The sequence below is a fragment of the Equus quagga genome, chromosome 6 (genome assembly GCF_021613505.1).
Source record: "Equus quagga isolate Etosha38 chromosome 6, UCLA_HA_Equagga_1.0, whole genome shotgun sequence".
Classification (NCBI taxonomy): domain Eukaryota; kingdom Metazoa; phylum Chordata; class Mammalia; order Perissodactyla; family Equidae; genus Equus; species Equus quagga.
In genome coordinates this window covers 32521384-32544169 of record NC_060272.1, presented here as the reverse complement: position 1 = coordinate 32544169, position 22786 = coordinate 32521384, and the positions used below count along the sequence as shown (strand labels likewise).

General features: G+C 34.4%; 1 protein-coding gene across 10 annotated transcripts in view; it reads right to left on the bottom strand.

Moving 5' to 3' along the window:
* The window catches only part of MYCBP2 (MYC binding protein 2), a 255562-nt gene that overhangs the window by 44575 nt on the left and 188201 nt on the right, over positions 1 to 22786 (bottom strand). For 6 of the 10 annotated variants that reach the window (XM_046664365.1, XM_046664367.1, XM_046664369.1 and 3 more), the window contains 3 exons: positions 21303 to 21482; positions 1659 to 3302; positions 560 to 729 (listed from right to left, as the gene is read on the bottom strand). In XM_046664365.1, the coding sequence (XP_046520321.1) occupies positions 560 to 729; positions 1659 to 3302; positions 21303 to 21482 (1994 nt within the window). The remainder of the gene's footprint in view (positions 1 to 559; positions 730 to 1658; positions 3303 to 21302; positions 21483 to 22786) is intronic. The other 4 variants (XM_046664368.1, XM_046664375.1, XM_046664371.1 and 1 more) reach the window with 2 other exon arrangements.

Here is a 22786-nt window from a genome sequence, read left to right as displayed (position 1 = left end):
CTATATTTATTTTCTTTCCTTGGAAAAATTAAGAACCTAACTAGTAAAACCTAAATGTCATTATTTTTTAAAGAAGAGTAAATAATCTCTGCGTGTGTGTGTGTCTGTATTCAGCAAAAATTTTCAGTTATGAGTGCCACTAGTGTGATCTTAAGTTTCCACGAATCCTACAACGTAATTAGGGGTTAAAAAAAAGAGAGAGGAGATAAAGAGTAGGAAAAAAAAAAAGAAAAAGAAAAAGAGGGAGAGTTAAGAGAGAAAGGTGAAACGGGAAAGCTATGTATATGTGTAGACAATAATAAAGAATTACACAATAAACATTCGTCAATAAGGTATATGTGCCACAGGTTAGTCATCTTGTGTTATCCCAAGATATAATTCATTTTTCTAATTCAAAACGGCTGGCCTAGAACAAATATTAAATTGGTATATTATTCTTGTTTTAAAAGCTGATCTTTAATATCAACTATGTTGAGTTATCTGATGTAATACGATCATAAAGAGATTTTTATAAGTTTATCCTTATCGCGACAGTATAGCCAGAACAGAACAAATATACCTTCTCCCGTGCAGCAGCCTGTTTCTCACGGAGGTATTTTTCTCTACAGCGATCACATACCAGATACCAAGTGCTTCCTCCTATGCCACCGTCACCACAGTTCCCAGCCCATCCTCCACAAAAATGCCCAATGCTGTTGTAACCTTGTCCACCAGCGTACCGGCCACAACCTGGAGACAAGAACAAAAACAAATACGTAACACTTAAGTGTACTTAATAGTCTGATCCTTGCCACTTATACAGAAATGACAGATTTACATTCTCAAAGTAAGCAACCTACTACAGCCAGTTACTGACTTTTTCTTTTCAGGCTATTACCTATATTAGAAAAATAGCATGCTTGAGCAAAAAGTAATCAGTTAAATAATGCCTAAAACATCAGAGCTACTCAATACAGGTAGATAAAAAGAAATATAAGATAGGAGTACATTTAGATTTACTTGAGTATGTCAATAAAATTGGACTAAATAGGTATAAAATATTCTGTAAGAATGATATATTTTAAGGAATCACATATTTTACAAAAGATTTCAGGTGTAATATGTAGAAAGAGAAAAAATTTAACCAAACTCAGGCAAATTTTGAAATACTAATCAACTGCTACAGAAATCCTTACATTTATCTAAGATACAGTCTTCTGATGAAACACTTGATATCACCTCCATAGAAAAATGCCCAAAGAAATCAGTATAATCTAATCTAATTTGCAATTTTGAAAATTAAGGTCAAAGCAGACCTAATATTTGGATCTTTTCTGTGTGTATGGACACGCCCTTATTTCTATTGTGTGAGACACCTTAAAAATCATCCTTTGGATAACACATAAAACTTTTTAAAAATAAACAATACTTCAGAATGTGATACATTAAAATGAAATAGTACTAAATTGCCTTACCACCATTCTATCAGAATTTCCTTACCTATTTTTCACAAAACCTCTATTAATAACGCACTTTAAAACCCGTACTGTAAGACACTATAAATTCTGGGCAAGAGTTTCCCTGTACCTTAACATAATTCAAAGAACAGCTCAATTTAGAAGTGACCTAGTTCATTTCTTCATAAAGAGTACTTATACATATTCAACTACATCACTTACCTGGGTGAGCCTGTCTCATGTGATATGTCACTGGGTACGGATGGGACTCTCCACACAGCTCGCAGATGGTATCTTTCTCTGGTCCTCCTACTGCCAGCTGGGCCATCTCACCAAATAGATTACCCCTGGGCCGAACTTCTGTCTTTTCTTTTTTCTTTTTTTCTTTTTTGGCCTTCTTATTCTCTTTTTCACACTCTTTCTTTTTAAGAACTGCACAAGAACCAGGACTTGGAAAAATCATATTCTGGGAAGCAGCTTTGATAGTAGCCAAAGAGATATCTTCCCAAAAAGCTACTAAATGTTGTAAAGTTAAGGGAAGAGGAGATTTAGACTTCATTGGGTGATGCATGGACATTTCAAAAGTGGCTTCGGTTTTCCCATCCTCACATTTTTCATGCAGAGGTGGTTCCTTAAGCATAGACAACACCTTATTTTTGTTGATACTACCCATTTTAGATATATCTGGTCCATGAGGTGCAATATTAAACATATTCAGTGCAGATGATATTTCCAATGAGTGTCTATTTTTTAATTTGGTTTCCTTTTCTTCTGTAGGCTGTTGGCTGTTTAAACTACTTCTTATAGGAGCATGTTCTTTGGAAAGTTCAGGATTAAATTTTAAGAACGAAGAACAAGCCATTGCATCGTGCACTATGCCCTCGTGCCACAAGAAAGAAGCAAAGACTGCTCTGGCACACTCAGCCACAGAAGGAGACATGGCTTGCTTGGCTGGCTCTAAAGGTTTGGATCCATCTCCTTTGAAGAGAAAGCTAGATTTTTCCTTTTTGGGCCTGGTATGCCTATTAGCACATTTTCGACTTATTTTGGGGGATGCTCTCATTTCCTGTTCATCTTTCAGCGGTGCTTTTCCTATGCTGAAATGAACTTTATTTGAACCTTCATCCACACTCTTAAATTCACTGCTTTCATCACAGGTGCTATCTGTTAGGCTGTTTGTTTTTAAAGTACTTGAAGTGCAGACTTCAACCACCTCACTGTGAAGGTTTTCTTGTACCACATGGGGAGAGGGAGCTCTATTTTCAGATCCGGGGGACTCTTTAGGATCTTTTGGTACTGGTTTTGGTTTTGGTGATGTTGACCGTCCCCGTAATGGTTCCGTGAGGGGCATTTTCTTTTTGCGGAGGGTATCTGGATCAAGAGTGTAAGAGTCTGATTTGGAGCGTTCCCGAGGAGGATCAAGTTTTGTCTTAACAGGAGCAGTGCTTTTCTGAGGTAGGTTTTTATCATGTGGTGAGGAGGAGCGTGGAGAGCTGGCACCAGATGGGCTAGACCTATTGGTTGGGAGAGTCTTTGGCTTAGGCGATGATGACCGAGAACCAGGTCCTGGGGATTCAGCTCTGAAGCTAGAAGACATCCTCCCGTCAGATTTTAGCGTCTGCAAGGTGTTATGGTTGGGGGACAACGATCTACTATGAGAATCTGACCTCAACTTTGCAGCATCAGATTTCAACATGAGGGATTCACTAGCTGATAAACCTTCTGTACCCCTTGGCTTCTTTTGATCAGCAGTAGTTCGGCTCATACGTCCATCAGGTTTAAGTGTTCTGCTGTGTTTGGAGGACAGTTCTAATTTTCCTGATGTAGAGACTGGTCTAGAAGATGTTGAAATAGTTCCTCGGTCACCTGTGTGGTCCATTTCATAGTGAAACTTGTTAATAAAAATATAACTCACTGATAATTCTGCCACTAAACACTAAAATAAAAAACATACCTAAAAAATGTATATTGCTTGTCATAGACAAAAGCATTTTAAGAATAAAGACAAAAAGGGAGAGATTTCTCATAAAATTTCTATTACATCAGTATACAAACATTTCCACCAAAAACTATTTTTATGGATGCAAAACAGACTGAATAAATAGTGCCTATGCACCAGTATAAATTATTTGTGATATGTTAACCTCACCCTAGTACAATAATTAATTAGAATTTAAATTCAGTGAGGGACTAGAAAGAAAAAAAAGAATTTCTTTTGGAATAAAAAATTATGCAAAACTATTATTTTTAAATATGAAGGAGTCAAGCTAAATTTCCAGTATACTAATACTTCACATCCTTATTAGGTGTAATGGTGCAGGTCTTGTTGACTTAGGGAACTCAATTTATGTACAGATACACTTATTGTTTTCAAGTACACAAATAAATACAATGAGGCTAACAAAGAGCTGCTTAGAAGACACTCTATTTTAATGAGTGGATTAGAATAATTTATAATTAACATATGAATTCCCTAAAGCTATTATTTAATTACAAGTAATTCGGGCAGTCCGTTGTTTATAAACAGACTGTATTCTAAAAGTTTATTTAGTTCATTAAGCTTGGCCGGTTAGAACTCAGCTCGTGTCTCCTTGGAAAGAAGAGAAATGGTAGGCTCCTCAGAATTAGTAGTAAGAGTCTGAATTGCGGGGCCTCAAAACAAGGAGTCAGGTGAATAACAGAAAAGATAAAAAGAAAAATAATCTTCCTCTTGCCTAGGCAAAGCACTAGCTACTTCTAAATGAACACCATTTGTTTTTGGCATCCTGGCTGTTACTCATACTCAGTGTCTCTCTTTCCTACTACTTTATGCTTTCCTTTGAGGCATTTGAGCCAGGTTGCCTTTGTTGCCAGTAAGTGGTACAACCTGCAACATTACCTTTCTTCCCTAAAATAAAAACTCCTACTCTTAGAATAAGTGATATCAGTTAGTTAGGAGGAGAGCAGTCTGATTGAAGAGATTTGAGTGGCACGAAAAACTGAAAAGCCATAAACTTTGCTAGAAGTATTTATATTTTTTCAAAAAGGGTATCTAGTAAATTGATACTCTTAACTGTTTACATTGCAAGTGTTTCTTTCTTTCTTTTCTTGGCAAAAGAGATGTGAACAAATTTGGATAATGCAGAGAAATGTTTTTGGGCCTGCTTATGTGTTTGTGCATGCACAAAAGCACGCACATGTGCTTATAGTCACACTCTAGTTATTTATAAATCAAGACAGTATTGCCATAGAATCTGCCCTCCTAAAGGAAGGTCCAGCAAGGCCTGGTATTTTTGTCTGTTACTCTTCACTGATGTAATGTCAAAAATGGGTCCTGGAATATAGTAAGTGCTCAATAATATTTGTTGACTGAGTAAATGAATTTCTACTTTCTTAATTTCTTTTTCTTCTGCTATTCCCAAATCTTCAGATTCTCCAAAAATCCACTTTTTACAATTATGGCTCTCAAAGCCACAGGACAGAGGTGACAGTAGCCATTGTTGTGTAAGGGTCAGCTGCATGCAAGTTGAGTAATTCTGTAGTAAAATAACAAAGTATGGCAAATAGCCTATTGAGGGCATAATGATGAACTGAATATTTATTTTAATTTCAACATGCCAGTGTTTCCAATAACTACTCTCATTCTTTGGATGAATAAAAGTAACTATACCGAAATATAATGTTCTTCAGTTTCTTGAAGTTATTTATTATTCTATCATGAATTTCATTTACATATATGTGTCCTTTTATAAGAGCAGTGTATGAGACTAGGCTAAATTTGGGGGAAAAGTGGTGAAAAAATCGCAATATAGAAAAAAATTCTAGATATTGATGCTGTCTTGGTAGAGCACAGATAAAAAGCTGTTATAATCTTGATAATAAGTGCTCTCAAACTGCACAAAAGTAGTTTAAGAAACTGTTGCCCATACTATCGATCTGCGAATAGATGCAAATCTGATAAACAAATATATTGCATTTGGTAGAATTAAATAACAGCCTAGTCCTTGCCACTAATTTTGAGTGTGTGATGTTTGGAGTACTAATTTTTGATAGCTGGAAATGCCTTCATCATCACATTTATCTCAGAAGCTGAATCATACATAGTGGTGAATCTAGACAAGTAAGTAGTAAATCTTTTATATCTGGCACTCTTCTCTCTAAAAGTTCAATTCATGAACTTAAAGAGGTTTGCTTTCTAAATTAATGGTGTGCAATTCCTCATAAAGGAAATCTCCTCTGTGGTTGGCTGAATACCAGAATCTTTCAAATATCAGGAACACTACTTGTCATATGCTGGCAAAAATGTTTGTTATGTAGAGAGTGTTAGAGAGTACAGGCCTCTGTATACCTTATTTCTATATCTCTACCAGTGGTGAATACTTTCTTAAGTACTGTAAGTGGTGATAGTTGAACACCTGTTGGACTCTAGGTGCAAAAATAATGTGGAGTTATTTCTTCCTGAGATGTACTGTCAAATTATAACTAAATTCTTTTGAAAAATTTACTTTTCCCAAATATTTTTCATATATTTTTAAAAAAGAATATGTCATGTTTGTTAAGTGTTGTAAACCTGTATGCTAACTGATGTTTATCTTCATTTGGGTTTCAAAAGTTTTGAAGCATGTAGTAAGCATTACTAAAAATTGTCATATTGTAGCTGCTTGAAATATCAATAAAATAAATACTGTTAAAAATCTTTAGATCATACATAATACTTTCACATTCGTCACTTAATTTAGTTTAATGATTATATTTATCATATCTAAGTTTAAGTGATAATGGGCCAAAAATTTTCTAACTTCAGACAAAGAAATTCTGAAGAAAAAAATAATACAGGACAGGATAGAAATTTAGTACAGCCAAACAAATTAGTAAACATGTTAAATGTTAAGTATTCATTCATTAATGACCTGCATAATTTCTTTCATGCCCAAATCGTAAAGCATCAGGTCATAAGATAACATACTATAATATACCATAACATAATACTATATGGTAATATGGCATGCCATAATATATAGTATATCAGGCTATACAACACTATATGCTCCAGAGATCAGGTTCTATAATACCATTTATTACATTAGAATATTATGTAGTATCATCTGTCAACTGTACAAAGGAGAAATGTAAAACTGTTTTACTCATTTCTAAGAAAAAAATAAAATTAATAATTACTTGAAAAAGTTATGCAGTACATTAGCCACTGCTGTAAAACTTTCTGATAACATTTATTTAAAAGATAAGATTTTAAAAGTTTAATTAAATATTACTTTAAGATAAAAATATGTGAGTAGGCATCTGTAGTATTTTAACAGACCAAAGGCATATTTTTAAATTATCTGAAATTTTATCAATTGTCAATAGTTTAAACATTTCTAAGTTTAAAATATTAAAACTAAGTGATTAAGAAAATACTATAAGGAAGACTCATGCCACACAGGATAGGTAGGTTTATATATATATATATGCCCTGATAACTAAGTTAAACTAAAAAACTTTAACTTAATTACCAGTGTTTCTCATAAAAAACTAAAATAGGAAAATGATTTTTATATTACATAACAGAAAAATAAGTTTAAGACTAACCTGTCACAAAAGATACTATATTCTAACAGATCACAATGTGCTTTACACCTTATACATATACCATCTTGTTCTGATAATGATTTTACGACTCCTCAAATCAGGCACTTCTTTCTACATACGTACTTTATTTTTTAAAACCTCATATAGGTTTGAAATTAAATAACAGTAAGGTTTAACCTACAGATACAGTAAACATACATATCAATTAGGATAATCAATACTATAATATTGAATAGATACACCACAAATTATGTCAAAGTATCAAATTTTAAATAAAATGATAAACTTTAATCTTAAAAAATGGAATGGGATGAAAATGACCGAGGTGAACTACGACTTCTTTATTGAAACCTCCTATGTTCATTAAGAATGGCCCATCCGTGAATGCACGCATACCCACCCTTCAGTTTGTGAGACAGAGATGAGAGAGCAGAGGCAGGCCCAGCTACACCATAATTTTTGTAAATGCGCTCACGAGAAGCAAGGTTGCGAGATGGAGATTCTACAGTGGAAAACATTGGCAAAGAAGCAGCACAGATTCAATGGAAAAAAAATGCAGCAGAGAACACAAGCAGAAACAAAGCATTTCAAATGGTATGCGCAACTATTAACTTATTAAATAGTTTATATTCTGCTAAATTTTTCAACAAGTTTATATTTCTCTAAAATTAAAACTGGAAACAAAGGTCTAATTAATTAATTTAGATTAATAATGATAGCCCCAAATGTGCTAACTTAGAAGTTAATTAAGGTTCATGGCTCTGATAAATCAAATTTGAGCATTTCTTTTTAGACTAATATTTCTTTAACTCAGTTTTCTATAATTTGGTGCTCATTTACTTATAAATGAAAGTTTATAAGTAAATTTTTTTTGTAAATAGTGAGAGACAAAGAAATGTTACTTACAGTTTAACCTACTGTCACCTGGTTTTCTGTATGGACATATGACTATGATTTTTCCAGTATGTATCTCAGAATGGACCTAAGCTGACATTTATGGTTGACTACTTTTCTGAGTCCACCTTCAGTGAAAAACGTTAGTGCTAATCTCAATACTTAACGTCTGTTTTGTAGATCCTGAGATACCAAATTTTCTTTATAAAAAGTTTCACAACACAAAGCCAAAAAAAAATTACAAGTCACTGAAAAATGTTAGACACATTAATGATTTACCATGCAGAAAATGAAGTACTTAAAATTAAATAATTTATCTTTTTTCAAAGAATTACTAGAATCTTTGAAGTGCAGTCTTTCAAAAGCAGTATGCTACAAAAAAAAAACCCTTTATCTAAATCTGAAAAAAACCCTCTATTATTTAAAACTTTAACTCGTAATTAAAATAAGTGTAATCAATTGAGCTGAAATAAATTCAGGTAATAAGGAGATAACTTTCTTGATATTATTGAAATAAAAAACTGGATACAATATACTTTTCCCAAAACAGAAAAAGTAATAGTTAACTGATTCATTATTAAAGATGAACTACTCATAAATCAAGAAGTCATTCCACGTAAGGTACTGAGTATGTATTATGTGTCAGATATTGTTCTAGAAATTGAGGATAAAATGATAAAAGAAATAAAGTCCCTGTTCTTATGGAGCTTATCTTCAGGGGAAAGCAGAGAGACAATGAAAAAGTAAATACATACTAGATCAAGGATGATAAATTTGGGAGTCAAAAGCATGCAGATGTTGGATGATATTCTATGCCTGGATAAAATCAGTTATGGAGTGAGGTCTAGAAAGACCAATGCCCTGGGATATTCCTAGAATACAGAATAGAGGAGGATGCAAGAAAGAGACTGGAAACAAACAAATTGATGAGGTAGGAAATATTCAGCAGGCAAAGGAAGAAGGTGTTTCAAGGAAGAAAGAGAGAGCAACTCTGTCAAACACTGCTGATACCTGATAGATCAAGTAAAACGAAATCTTAGAATTGATAATCGAACTTAGCAAAACAAAGTCAAAGACTGACTAAAGCAATTTCTGTGGGTAAGGACAATTGCAAGGACCCCTTGTAGTGGGTTCAAGAGAGAATGGTAGGGGGCCGGCCCCATGGCCGAATGGTTAAGTTTGTGCGACCCACTTCAGAGACCCAGGGTTTCACCGGTTGGGATCCTGGGTGCGGACATGGCACCGCTCATCAAGCCATGCTGAGGCAGCATCCCACATAGAAGAACCAGAAGGACCTACAACTAGAATATACAACTATATAATGGGGACTTTGAGGAGAAGAAAAAGAAGAAGAAGAAAAGAAAAAAGAAGATTGGCAAAAGATGTTAGCTCAGGTGCCAATCTTTAAAAACAAAGAGGCAGAATGGTAGAAGTGGATAGAGAGATGTGACACACATGCCATTAAGCTATCTTCACCTAAGTTAAAAAAAATGTTCAATTTTTAATGTTTCTGAGCAGCCTTCTTTTCAAAGTCTATAAAACCTAAAAGGTACCAGGCACTGCAAAAGGGATTCTTATGCTTATCACATACAATACACAGTCTGCAACTCTTACTGACAATATCAATTAGGAGGGTGCCAGCTTTTGACTAGAAGAGTTAATACAAGGGGAATTCAAACTGCCAATGTAAGGATACAGTCTGTCTCGTGGCTTGGTTGCTAAAAATCTGTGAAGACCGGGTTTAGCAGGAGGATACAGGAGCAGGAAATCAGATTACTACCTTAATTGGAAGCACTCATAAACATATATGTGAAAACTACAAAGACACTTGATAACATGTTAGAGGTTTAAGGACAAACTCCTGGAAACGGTTTTGAAGCCCAAATAGCCTTGAGAGCTTTTCAATATGTTCGAAAGTTTAGAGAGACTGGATTCCTAGGTAGGTTTCAGAGTGAAGAAGAAAAAATATTTTTTGAAAGTCTAAAAAAGGTTTCTGTTAAATGCCTAAAGAAATTAAGCTGTGACTGTAGACAATATTTGTTCTACGCATTTAATTTTTACAAAATTTGCTCATGTTTAAACATACTTTGATATACAGCCCCATGTGTCACTTAACAACAGGAATATGTTCTGAGCAATGTGTTGTTAGGCAATTTCGTCGTTCTGCAAACATCACACAGTATACTTACACAAAACTAGATAGTACAGATACGATGCACCCAGGCTATATGGTACTAATCCTATGACACCACTGTTGTATATGCGGACCCTCAGTCATTGAAATACTGTTCCCTGGGAGACTTCATTCATTCTCTGGTCACAGAAACTTGGAGGTCACTGTAAATTGTACTTTAAAAAATTACTCCCTAGGTACTGATGATAATAAAACAGTATAACTCTTCTTTTTTATAAGGAAAGCATTCTCACGTCAGTTTAACAAAGACAAATTGTGATTTTGCTACGAATATCAGGACCCTGGCCTTGTTGGGACCATAAACTGGAAGAATCAAGGCACCTGTCACCATGTGGTGGCAGTACACAAAACCGCAGTTCTGGGGTTTAAAAAATGTCATATATTCCTTTTCAATGTTGAGTCAACAATAACGCAATGATCAGAACTGGTAAATTTCACAACTAAAAATCAGTAATACACCAGAGCACTATAAAACAAAGTTGACTACTTAGGGATTCTGATACAAACTCCCACAAGTATTGTACTTGTGTAAATTCAATTTAGCATTAAATTTGTTGATTTCTTATTATGCTCTATCTTCAAGCTATTAATTACCAAATTATTGGCAGGCAAGGTCAAACAGGACACTAGTTAGGAAGGACATTGTAATGGAAATACATTGTATTCAAGAGGTTGGGTGTCTAATGACACTTGCATACGGTCTCCCTGATACTCACACAGGGGAAGTAATATTGATGGGAATTTTTTTCACAGAACATTCCACTGGGATGCTACAAATAACAAATGGCAGAAATAATCTTCAGCATCTATTTTTGCTGCTCATGTTGTCTAGTTCTCAATCTTGAGGAGGCAGCACAGCAGTTACAAATTTTATAGTCTCAATAAAACTACTAACACAGAATCCTAATCCTAACATAGAAATTTGAAAGAAGTTGAGAAAGTTTTATAAATAAGTCTATGACAATGTTCAAATGTACTATATTCTTTTCCTGCTTATACAGACCTACATTTATGTGTGTATATATTTTTTAAGATATGAGAAAAAAATAGATCCTTCACAAACAATAATGATAAAATTTTATCAAGTTTATGGTAGAATGATAGGAACAGTATTCCTGACTTTCTTCATCCAATTAAAATCCCAGTAATTGTATGTTTGTATTCTTTGAATAGAACTTCAGATATTTTTGACAGTATAGACTCCTGCAAGAGGCAGTAAATGCTTACGTCTAACTTATAATTCTGGATATATGTTTTATATATATATATTCCAGATATTCTGGAAATTACTTACTTTAAAACTATTTATTTTTAAAAATATTAAAAACTAGTTTATTAGTTCTTAAGGAGACAATAAATTGATCTTCAACCTGGCAAAAAAATGTGAGTAACCAAACAATATGCAGATAACAAATAAGTATAATTAAATATAATTATTATTCTCATTTTTCTCCATTGATGTTTTGAAGGATTTAAAATAAGGTAGCAGTGACAATAATTACATATTCTTAGCTAGCAGCAGTCTGGACTTTAGATGCAGTATCACTGCATGATTGGTATATCCAGAATTCTAGTAAATCTATCAGGAGAAAGGTGGAATTGCGTGAATGCTGAAGGAGCTTAAAACACTTAAGAGCTTAAGAAATAGGAACTAAAATTTATTTACATAAATGTAAGTATACTAAACAAATTAGAAAAGAATGCAAACTGGAATAAAATTTCCAACTTAAGGATAAAATAGAAATAAGATATTCACTAGAATACAACATTAATCCACATGATATGAAAGTAGAAAGGAAGATGGATGAAAATATGTAAGGCGGATAAACCCCCAAAATACTATGTGTCTCCAAATAACTTCTAGACATAACTGCACTTGCATAAAATACATTTGTAACATATTACTGAATATATAGTAAATCGCTAGTCAATACGTTTAAGGGATACAACATTAGGGAAAAGCATATTTCAGAGTGTATGATGGCTGACATAGGAAAATTCTGAGAAAAATTTGATTTTTATGTATCCTGGGCCTTAGAAAGACTAACTTCAAAAAACTGTAAGAAGAGATTAAGTATTGTTCCTTAAGCAATAACTTGAGACACAGGAGGGCTGAAGATGCTCTCAAAAATAAAAACCTGGTTCTCCATAAATTGCCTATTAGTTGTAAGGGAAAACGTAATAACAATACATCAGAGAAATCAGACACTTTGATCAGGTGATTAACATTAACTGTAACTACGCCCTGCCTTCAGAAGGATACACTTATGTAGCACGAAGACAGATAAAACCAAAGGGCTTTTGGGACATGATACTTACGTTTGGAGAAAGAAGAAAAAAGCAAGCACCAGCTCACTGCCTCGAACCCTAAGCAAGTGTCAACTACAGTTAAGCGTCCTGGCATTGTTCCATTCTTTGATTATTATTGGTTAGAGAATTTCCATATTCTCTAACCAACCGAGAAGAAGAGACAACGAGAACAGCCTTGTGATACTGTGAAATTCCTATGTGGAAAAAGTTTATCAGGGATGTTGTTGAGGGATTTAAGATATAAAATAAGAAGGTTATAAAAAAAAAGATGAAATCTTGCCATTTGCCGCAATACGGATGGACCTTGACAGCATTATGCTAAGCGAAATGCGTCAGACGGAGAAAGCCAAAAACAGCGTAATTTCACTCATATGTGGAAGATAAAACACCCAAAAAACCCACAACAAACACACACAGAGATGCAGAGAATACACTGGTGGTTACCAGAGCAGAAGGAGGGGAGAAGGGTAAAAGGGCACACGTTTACGGTGATGGATGGTAATTAGACTTTGGGTGGGAAAAAAAATTAAATGAATAAAATAAGAAGGCTAGATTAAATGACCTCTTGACTTTTCCAATTTTTAGTCAATGTAAGGTAGCTGAGGTGTAGTAGAAAAACAATCAGTGGAGTGAGTTAAGAGTCTCTCTTAAGAATTCAACTCTTAGATTTGCCAGCTAACTTCTGCGAGTCACTGAGAATTCCCTTATCTCCAAAGCGATTGCTGGATGACTTCTCAGGCCCCTTGAACACCAGAAAATAATTATACCACCATATAACATATTACTTAAATAAACAAAAGGAGGAGGAGAAAGAAGAAAGACAATCCCTAATGATAAGGGATGAAAAGTCTGATTTAAAAGATAAACATTTAGTTGATTATGGTGATGGTATCAAAATGTGTACATTAAATAAGTGCAATTTCCTATATATCAATTTCATTTCAATAAAGCTGTCAAAAACAAAAAGGTAAACATTTAGTTTTAGTTTTGCTAAGCCCAAGTAATGAAATATACTACAGTGTAGAAGTTTCAGAGAATAGCAAAGTGGAAGATATGGCAGACCTAGTATGAAAATATAGTTGAAATACTTAAAAAAACACTTTCTAAAATAATTGCAAAATCCTAAGAATGCTTCATGATTTTTTACTAAAATGTATATATGAATAACTTGATATATTTTCAACTTGTCAGTCAGCAATGCCATCTTCAGTTATGGGAATGCTAAATATGTTTCTCATATTCAAATTACGTTACAGCTTACTAGAGCTAAGTTACCTAACGACTCATTTTTCCTTAAAACCTGCTTTTTATTCCCTGTATTGGTACTAGGTAAGCATATTATCTTGCAAAACAAAGCTAGAAAACTGCATGTCATTCTAGACTGGCTCCCTTAACTGTGATTAGCATGTCTTGTGGATTTTACTGCCTTAATATTTCTAAACTTGTTCCTTCTTCTACATTCCCACTGTAATTTACCTTAGTTTAAGCCCCACTCAGCTTTCTCTGGACTCCATGCCTCAAACATTCTCCCTCTCATAATATTTTCAGTTATCTTTCACAAATGTAAGCTGGTTATATCATTCCTTTTGTTTAAAATTCTGCAGAACTATATGTTTCCTTCATCTGCTCCTTGCATTTTGTTCACTATACTTACAGGATAAAGTCTAAACTACTAACTATGGCTTACAAGACCCTTTGCAATCTTGGCCCCATCCTCTCTAGAGTAAGAGACTGCCACCAGGGTACTCACACTCTCAGCTACAAATGCATGACACTTTTCAAGTGAATCATGTTCTCTTATATGACCAGATGAGCTGATTCATTTGAAGTGGTTAAAATGGTGCCCGTTATGCGGCAAATATCTGATATGTGCTAGCTTTTACTATTTCATAACTTCTCTTTCCTCAAACCACTATAACACTCTCCCCAAGCTAACTCTGAGCTGATGATGGCTTCCTATTTTACTGAGTGGGGGAAAGAAAAAGGAGACATTCTCAAGCTCCTAACATTGTACATTCTTCTTTCTCTCCTGTTGTGATGGATAAAACTAATTGTGCTCCTACTTAGCCAACTTTTCCACTTTGCACTAGGATCCCATCCCCTCTCCTATGCAAGGATATTGTTGTAGCAATTTTCCTCTCTCTCCTGTATCAGCAGTTTCTCTCTATATTAGATCATTGTCATTAGAAAACAAGCTTGATGTTACCTTTTTTCCATTAAAAAGCAAAAACCTCTCCAGATCTCACGTCCCCTTTCCTGGTTTCACTTTATGTTTTTTCTTCCCCTTTACAGTAAATCTTGACAGATATATCGATACTCGTCTCCAATTTCTCTTTCCCTCTTTTCTCTTGAACCCACTCTAACCAAGCTTTAGCATCTCACACTACTGGAGTTGCCCTTATCAAGATCATCAGTGACCTCCACGTTGCTAAATCCAATGGTCCGTTCTTAATCCTCACTGACCTATTAGCAACATTTGATACAGCTTATCACTATTTCCTTGAAATATTTTGTTCACTTGGCTTTCAGAAACACCACATTTGCTTGGTTTTCCTCCTGTCTCCAGGGCTACTTCTCAGTCTCTTTTGCTGATTTTTCCTCCTCCCTGCCACCTCTGAACAATGGAGTACCCAAGAACTCAAGTCTTTAGGCTTCTTCTCTTTTTCACATATCTCTACTTTCTTGCTGCTTTAATCCACGCTTATGGCTTTAAATATTATCTATATATAATAATTCTCAAATTATTCTGCTATACACCAATGGGCTCCCAACTTACATGCTCTGCCTAGACACTTCCCCTGAACTCCAGTGTCATACATTGATCTCAACTTAGTATCTCTACTGGATTTAATAGGAACTTATATCTGGGATAGATCATTCACAAACATGGCTACAATTATTTCTATCCCTGTATCCATGCCCCTTTGTAACAATTCTAATCAACAAGTGGAGTCTATACCTCCATCCTTGAACACAGGCTTACCTTGTGTCTTGCTTTGACCAACAGAATGTGGTAGATGTAATGCTGTGTCAGTTTCAAGCCTAGGCCTCAAGAGACTGCATGCTTTTGCTTTCTCAGAATCCTTCAACGTCCATGCAAATAAAGTAAGGGTGGCCTGCCTAATAAGACACTTGACTCAATTACCCTTTTTTTATTTTTTTAAGATTGGCACCTGAGCTAATCTCCGTTGCCAATCTTTTTCTTTTTTTCCCTTCTTCTTCCCAAAGGATCCGAACTGGTGAAACCATGGGCCGCCAAAACGGAGCAGGGGAACTTAACCACTTGCCCACAGGGCTCGCCCCTCAATTACCCTTTTGATGCCAGCCAAGGGCCAGTCAACTTCCCAAGGCAAAACTACCTAGCTAACTACAGATGCATGAAGGAACCTAGCCATGACTAAAGGAACTACGCAGATGAACCCAGCCTAATCTGCCGACTCACAGAACTGGGAGCTAAATAGTGTTCATTTTAAGTACTAAGTTTTAAGGTGGCTTGTTATGCAACAGTAGCTTACCAATACAAGGTCCAAAATTAAGCCTTTGTTACTGCCCACCAAACCCAGTTCTCCTGGAGTCTCCTTAGCAATTGGAAATTACATTCTTCCAAGTGCCTAGGCAAAAAACTTAGATTCACCCTGTACTATTTCAATGTTCTCATTGCTTATTCAATCTTTAAGCAAATCCTATTGATTTCCCCTGCAAAATACATCTAGCATTGCACGATTTACTACCATCCTTTTGGCTACAACCTTGGTAAAGCTACTATCATTTCTCACCTTGATTACTGCAAAAAGTCTCCCAAATTGGACTCTGCATGACCAGTGCTTAGAAGAGAGCCTGACACGTAGGCAGTGCACAATAAGAGCTTATGCTATTCTCACAGAAGGAATGCTCCTGTAACCACCTTCCCCACCCCCACTGCCACATGATGAACTCCTATGAGTCCTTCAACATGCTGATTAAGGGCCACCTCTTTTTTGAATGCTTTCTCTAGCTGAGCCAGGAGCTTTTTCTGTTTCCACTGCATCCTGTGAATACTGTTCCTGCAGCACTTACAATACCTTTTTTTTTTTAAACATAGCTGCCTTCTACAATATTCCAGAAGCCCTTCAAGACTAGTGATGGTATTTTATTCACCTTTTTGGTCCCCAAAATCTAGTGTAGAGTAGATAATAAAAGCAAGTGAATAGATGAGGGAAGAATGAGTGACCAACCTGAAGAAAGAAGGTAATGAAGGATGGAATAAACATAGTAGCCAAGAAAGAGGTGGGGGCAGAGGGAGAGCTAAAAGCTCAAATATGGACAGGAGAAAGCAAACAGATGTACCAGGAGACACTGCCTTATAAACAACAGCAGCATTCTCTTTGGTTTGAATTCCTAGGATAAAGTAAAGAGTCAATGGAGAAATTGCTGATGAAGAGGAAAAGGAATACGGGTCAAAGCTTTCACACCACAGAGAAGATGGAAAAGCTGAGTGATGATAAATTATGGCAAAGATTAAAATGAGAAGGATTTGTAGGAATGCTAAAGATGTTAGAACCAAAACTAAAATAAATATGTTGGCTGCTATGATAGATGCTATAGATTCAAGTGTAAAAAATTTTATTGAACTTGAATATTTGAATAAAAGATGACCCTGATTTTATAAAATCTTTGCTAAAAATCATCACACAATTTTTCTTTACAAAAATTATAAAGAGAAAAAGGATCTTAGAAATCAGGCTAATGTTACAAAACTCGTCAGAGGGAGAACAAAGACTAAAACACAGGTCTCCTTCCTAAGTCAAGTGTTCCATGCATGCCACACCTCCACAGCAGGCAAGCAAACTAACGGACAAATTCTGTAATGTCATTATAGTCCAGGATAGAAATGATCTCTAACTCCTGGGAACAAACTTGGCCTTGATACTAACATTCATACTAACATTTGAATATGGTGTTACTATATAAAGAATTAACCTCAAAAGAAATGATGAAGTTATGCTGTAAAAATGTACCAAGGAGTAGCTAGGAAACGTCATTTGTCCTTTTCCAAATTCCCTCCTGCAACTCATTCCAGACAACAGAGCTCTCTTTCAGACTGTAATTTCTTCCAGTCTTCCTTGCAGCATGAGAGATGTTAACCGTTTGCATCAAAAGGCAATAATAATATTAGCAGATAATATTTATTAGGCATCTCATTTTATGGATGAGCTAAAAAGGGCTCAGACATGTCAAATACCTTAACTAAAGCTAGTAAGTGGCTGGAGGGGAAATTTGAGCTTAAAGTCTTTCCATCACTATGTCTCTATAAACTAAGTAAACAGTGCTTTAGTATATGTTAGTATTCTCACATGTAAATAAATACACAAGCAGATATTCAAGTGGACTTTTTGGGTCACTTTTAGCATTTTTGTCTTATTTAAGACTGTGACAGGGGTATAACAGAAAAACTCTTATTGCAAGGTAACCTAGCGGTCCCCTATCTGGGCCTGAAAGTAACATATATTTTGACATATATGTTATATGCTTAAAATCTCTGGGAGAAAGTAAATTGTCTTAATGTTTTATTTACCACTTTTTCTTACCAAGAAAAACGAAAATAAACTATTTAGCTTCTTGGACAGTAGATAGAAATGTCTATGTTAAACACAGTCATCTGGAATATAGCTTTTCAGATGGAGGATCTTGCTTAGGATTCAATTAGCATAAACTCAGAATTATTGGACGTCATATCATCATATTATAGCTGGTTTTAATTATGACTGAAATACTCTTTCACTTCCTTGAAGATGTACTCTGAGTAAACAGTGAAATATCTATCATAAGATAACAAGACAAACGCGCTCTTGCATTCACGGTTTACAACGAAGAAGTGATAATGTTAGGTATCTACAGTCATTAAGTACTCCCTGAATGTATATGATGTGTAAGACACTGTCAGGGGCTTGGGACATAAAAGAATGCTTTCAAAAGGAATAAGGAAAGATAATGAAAATAAGAATGTAATATTCTTTTGTGTGTGTGTGTATGTGAGGAAGATTGGCTCTGAGCTAACATCTGTTGCCAATCTTCCTCTATCTTAATGTGCGATGCCTCCACAGCATAGTTTGATGAGCAGTGTGTAGGTCCGTGACTGGGATTGGAACCCAGGGACCCCAGGCTGCTGAAGCGGAGAGCGCAAACTTAACCACTATGCTACTGGGTTGGCCCCAGGAATGTAACATTCTTAAAGAACGCAGGTGCAGATATTATTCCCCACCTCAGTCCACCAGGGCCTTATTGCCAAACTGCTTACCAATTCTAAAAACTACATAAATAATTTTGAAGTAAAAAAGTAAATTATAAAACAGTAAAGAAAATTCTACATACAAAATTATCCCTCCCTCATGTCTTTCCACACACACACACACACAGTAAGACAAGGAAAATCTGTAACTTTTATTTTTTTTAATAATTTTATTTCACTAGAATGACAGACAAAATAATTTGCATGTGTGCATATATATAGCAAAATAATTTTGCTAGTTTGAAAAGTTATCAAATTAATGTTCCAGAATAATTTTAAATACCAATTCCAAAGCTTAGCAAAAAAACTATGCCTCAACAACAACAACAAAAAAACAACTGATAATAATGCTCATAGAAATGCTAGACAAAGTTAACATGTGGGGCAGTTTATGTGTGTCTATGTAGAACTTGTCTACTTAACTGAGAACTTGAGTTGTGATATTTAAGAAATCTTTTTTTTCATTTAAAACTATCCTACATTCCTAAAATTAAATTATAAAGGAAAAAATAGCCAATTCAAAAAAGATAATACTCTAGATGATAGAAATTTTAAAAATACATATTAAACGACAGATTTTGCATATTTATCAGTAGGCAAAGGTGAATATTTAAAAACAAGGCCTTAGTAGTCAGGTAGCACTGGCCTCACACCTGGCTTTACTGTTTTACTATGTATGCACCCAGGGAAAATCCTCTCTAAGCCTCTGTTTCCTTACTTGTAAAATAGAGACTTTATCTTAAAGGAAAATGTATTAAAAATACTTAAGTACAGTATTTAGTACATGGTGGTGACTATCAGTATAAGCAAAATTAATAAATATGGGTCTTCTATACCTGTTTTATCTTAGTGTCACAAAAGTTTAAGACAAAAATGATTCTCATTTCACTAATTAGTAAAGAGAAGTTCAGTATGGATAAATCTAAAGCAAGGTGAAATGCTGGTGGGATGGATGGCAGTGAAGTTCAGAGAAGAATATCTTACTTAGGTGGTCTTAATGAGCACTCTGCCACATTTAATTTTCCTAATATGATGTAATTAACAGAATTCAAGTTTATTTCCAAAAAATTAAAACTACTTTTAGACTCTATACTTTTTTTTAGTTATCCTACAGATTAAGATTTCTGGTTTCAGGAATTTGGAAGTCAAATTTCACTGATACTCTGCTGAGAATAAGTAGTCTGTAAAAAGATCTAAGTAATTCCCATTGTTGAAGTACAGGCAAGCAAAGATTCAGAAAACTGGTAATTAAGACATTTCTAGGCCACAATTTCAAATTTTCCCCAAGATGGTGGTAAAGGACATAGTGGTACCGATAACATTTAGACACAATATGTATACAATTATATTGACACAATGTCAGTCGGAAAGCTATTATCCCTTGAAAGAGACAAATCTGACTTTAGCATGGTCTTTATATTTTGTTTTGAAATATTTTATTAAATAATTTGGTAAAATAAAAGTAGTAACTACACTTTTTTTGGTGAAGACTTGCAATGGCCCTTTAGGAAGAACAAGGTCCTACTCCTTTGTTCTCTTGTCTGCTGCTGCTGTGACATTATCAAGGTAATTTCTCTTTTAAAACTTTATATCTAATACGAATACTCTGCCTGACTATGATTTTTTACTTCTTGTTTTTTTTGTCCTCACTTTTAAAACTTCCTGCAACCTGGGTACACCTAAATGTAAGAAGTCTGCTGCTCCATAAAATGAGTAAACTAAGTCTTCACTTTTCTTTCATTCTTCTGTAATGCTTCTCAAGGAAGGAAAAAACTGTTTCATACACGTGACACTATTATGTTTCCTTGAAATTCTTCTTTTAAGAGACGTTCAACTGAATATTACATATGAATAGAGATGATTAGCTAGAAATTGATAATACTTGTTTCCAAACTAATTTCATTAATTAAACTTGTCTAATGTATAGTGCAAACCTAGAAACATTCATACTTTTGTACACTCTTTACCTAAGGTAGATAATAATATCATAATGAATAACATCATTTGCTAATTGTATACTACCCTGGTTCCTAATATAAACTAAACCAACTGGCATTCTCTTAAGTAATCCTAATAACAGTTATCAAAGTATTTTTGTAGAAAAATAACTTACACCTAAGTGTGAATGTACTTTATCAAAGCAAAGAAGTCATGCATTTAAATCTAAACAATGGGTGTGCAAGCTGAGACTTTCATAAACTATCTCATTCAGCATAGTGAAATAGTTTTATTCTCTTGGGGCAAAGTAACAAAAATCCAACATAAAACAATGAAAGTTATCCCTATAACTGATGCTTAGCATAGTTGTGCATATTATAAAAGATTTTAAATAAGTTTTTTAAAAAAATGCTTTATAGTATGTATTTGCTTATACTGGAATTAGAATAGAAAGCATAATAGTCATATTTTAATAACTACACTTAATTAAAAAATGTGTGATTAAAAATAAATGTCTTAGCTGCAGAAGGTCTTAGCTCAGAATAGCTTAAATGCTTCAGAAATGTGGGAAGGGATAACATCCTCATTAAATAAAAACAGTCAGGTGAGTTGATAAATAATTATTAACTGATAAACAACTCAGAACAAAGCTTCAGAAATGGCTTGATGAGGCAGGTAAGACTGACAGACTTACTCTGAAGCTGAGGCTGCTGGAAGGAAAGGGGCTGTCCGAACACAAATGGGCTGTGGACTAGGGAAGAGGGAGGTTTTGCAGCTTGATCAAAGATGGAAGGAGCTGGGAGATTGGGCCGTGACTGAATGGAATTCAATATGGCACTCAGTTGGTCACCTGCAGTAGGCAAAACAGTCAAAACTACAACTCGTTATTAATTAACATCCCAAATGGCAAAGTAAATGGTGCTTTATGACATTCAGGTAAAGTCAAACACTAAATAAAACTACGCCAATTCAGAAATGGGTGGAAGTTGGTGTTCGTTCTCCTCAAAATAGGGACCAAGTGCTGCATGTTGTTTTAATTATGGACCACCCCACCAAAATCTTATATAACAGCCTACCTACAAAAACAAATCCATGTAAATTCATATACAACATCCAGCAGCAGCATGAGAGAATGCAGAGTTTACGAAGAATCTATAAGTTGATTCAACATCATAGAAGTATAAATGAAGATCTAAGTAAATGATGTCTTCTACATAGTGCCCAACAATGACTAGATCACCCTGACTCACAAGCAGTACATTTCATGTAGAAAATAATATGAATAGAGTTTTATTTTTATTGTAGAATTGAAGGGAAGCAAAGTATATGTTGTTAAACTTAGTAATTTATTTACTTTATAGTTAATAAATTAATGTATATTTTTAAGTTGTTATGCCAAAGAAATTATACTTTTTTTTAAAAGCATGAATTCTTGCTTGGATGGATAATATAAACATCTATAAGATAAAAAGGAATATGAGTTACCTAATACGAATAGACCTTAAAAATGAATTCTGACATTTTTCCTTAAAATTAAATACAAGGGACTTTAACAGAAAAATATTTTTGAAAATATGAAACAATTAGAAGGATGATAGCTCCTTATTTACGAGAATAAGTATACTAAACAGTTTAAATGATGCTGAAGAAGAGAAGAGGAAAAAAAATACCTAGACTAGTTGATGCCGAAACTGGAAAACAGTACCTTTCCAGCCATATTCCCTAAACATAATAGTTTTGTAAACGAAAATTTCAAATGAAGCACTAACAAGGAATAGATTTACTTGGAAAGATGTGTACACAGCTGCACGTCTTTACTTTTAAAAAATTAAAGCTGTAGATTATAGAAAGAATTTTAGAGATTATGAAGAATTTTATAAAATTGTTTTAAGGAAAAAGAACTTTTGTAGAAAACAAATTCTTGGACAGTATAAAGAGTTAAAGAAAATGGGAACTACTGTTAAATGTAAGATAATAAATAAAGGTCAGGTATATTTAATCAGATTTAAGTTTCTTAATACTTCTTTGCTACATTTAAATATTTAAAATGCCTATTAACAAATGCATGCTATTTTTGAACAATATTACCCAAATCACTCCTTTAAAAAAATAATGCTTTATTATTTCTGTTTAATAACAAATGTTCTCAGCAATGTCTCTGTCTCCTAAAAGTTGATT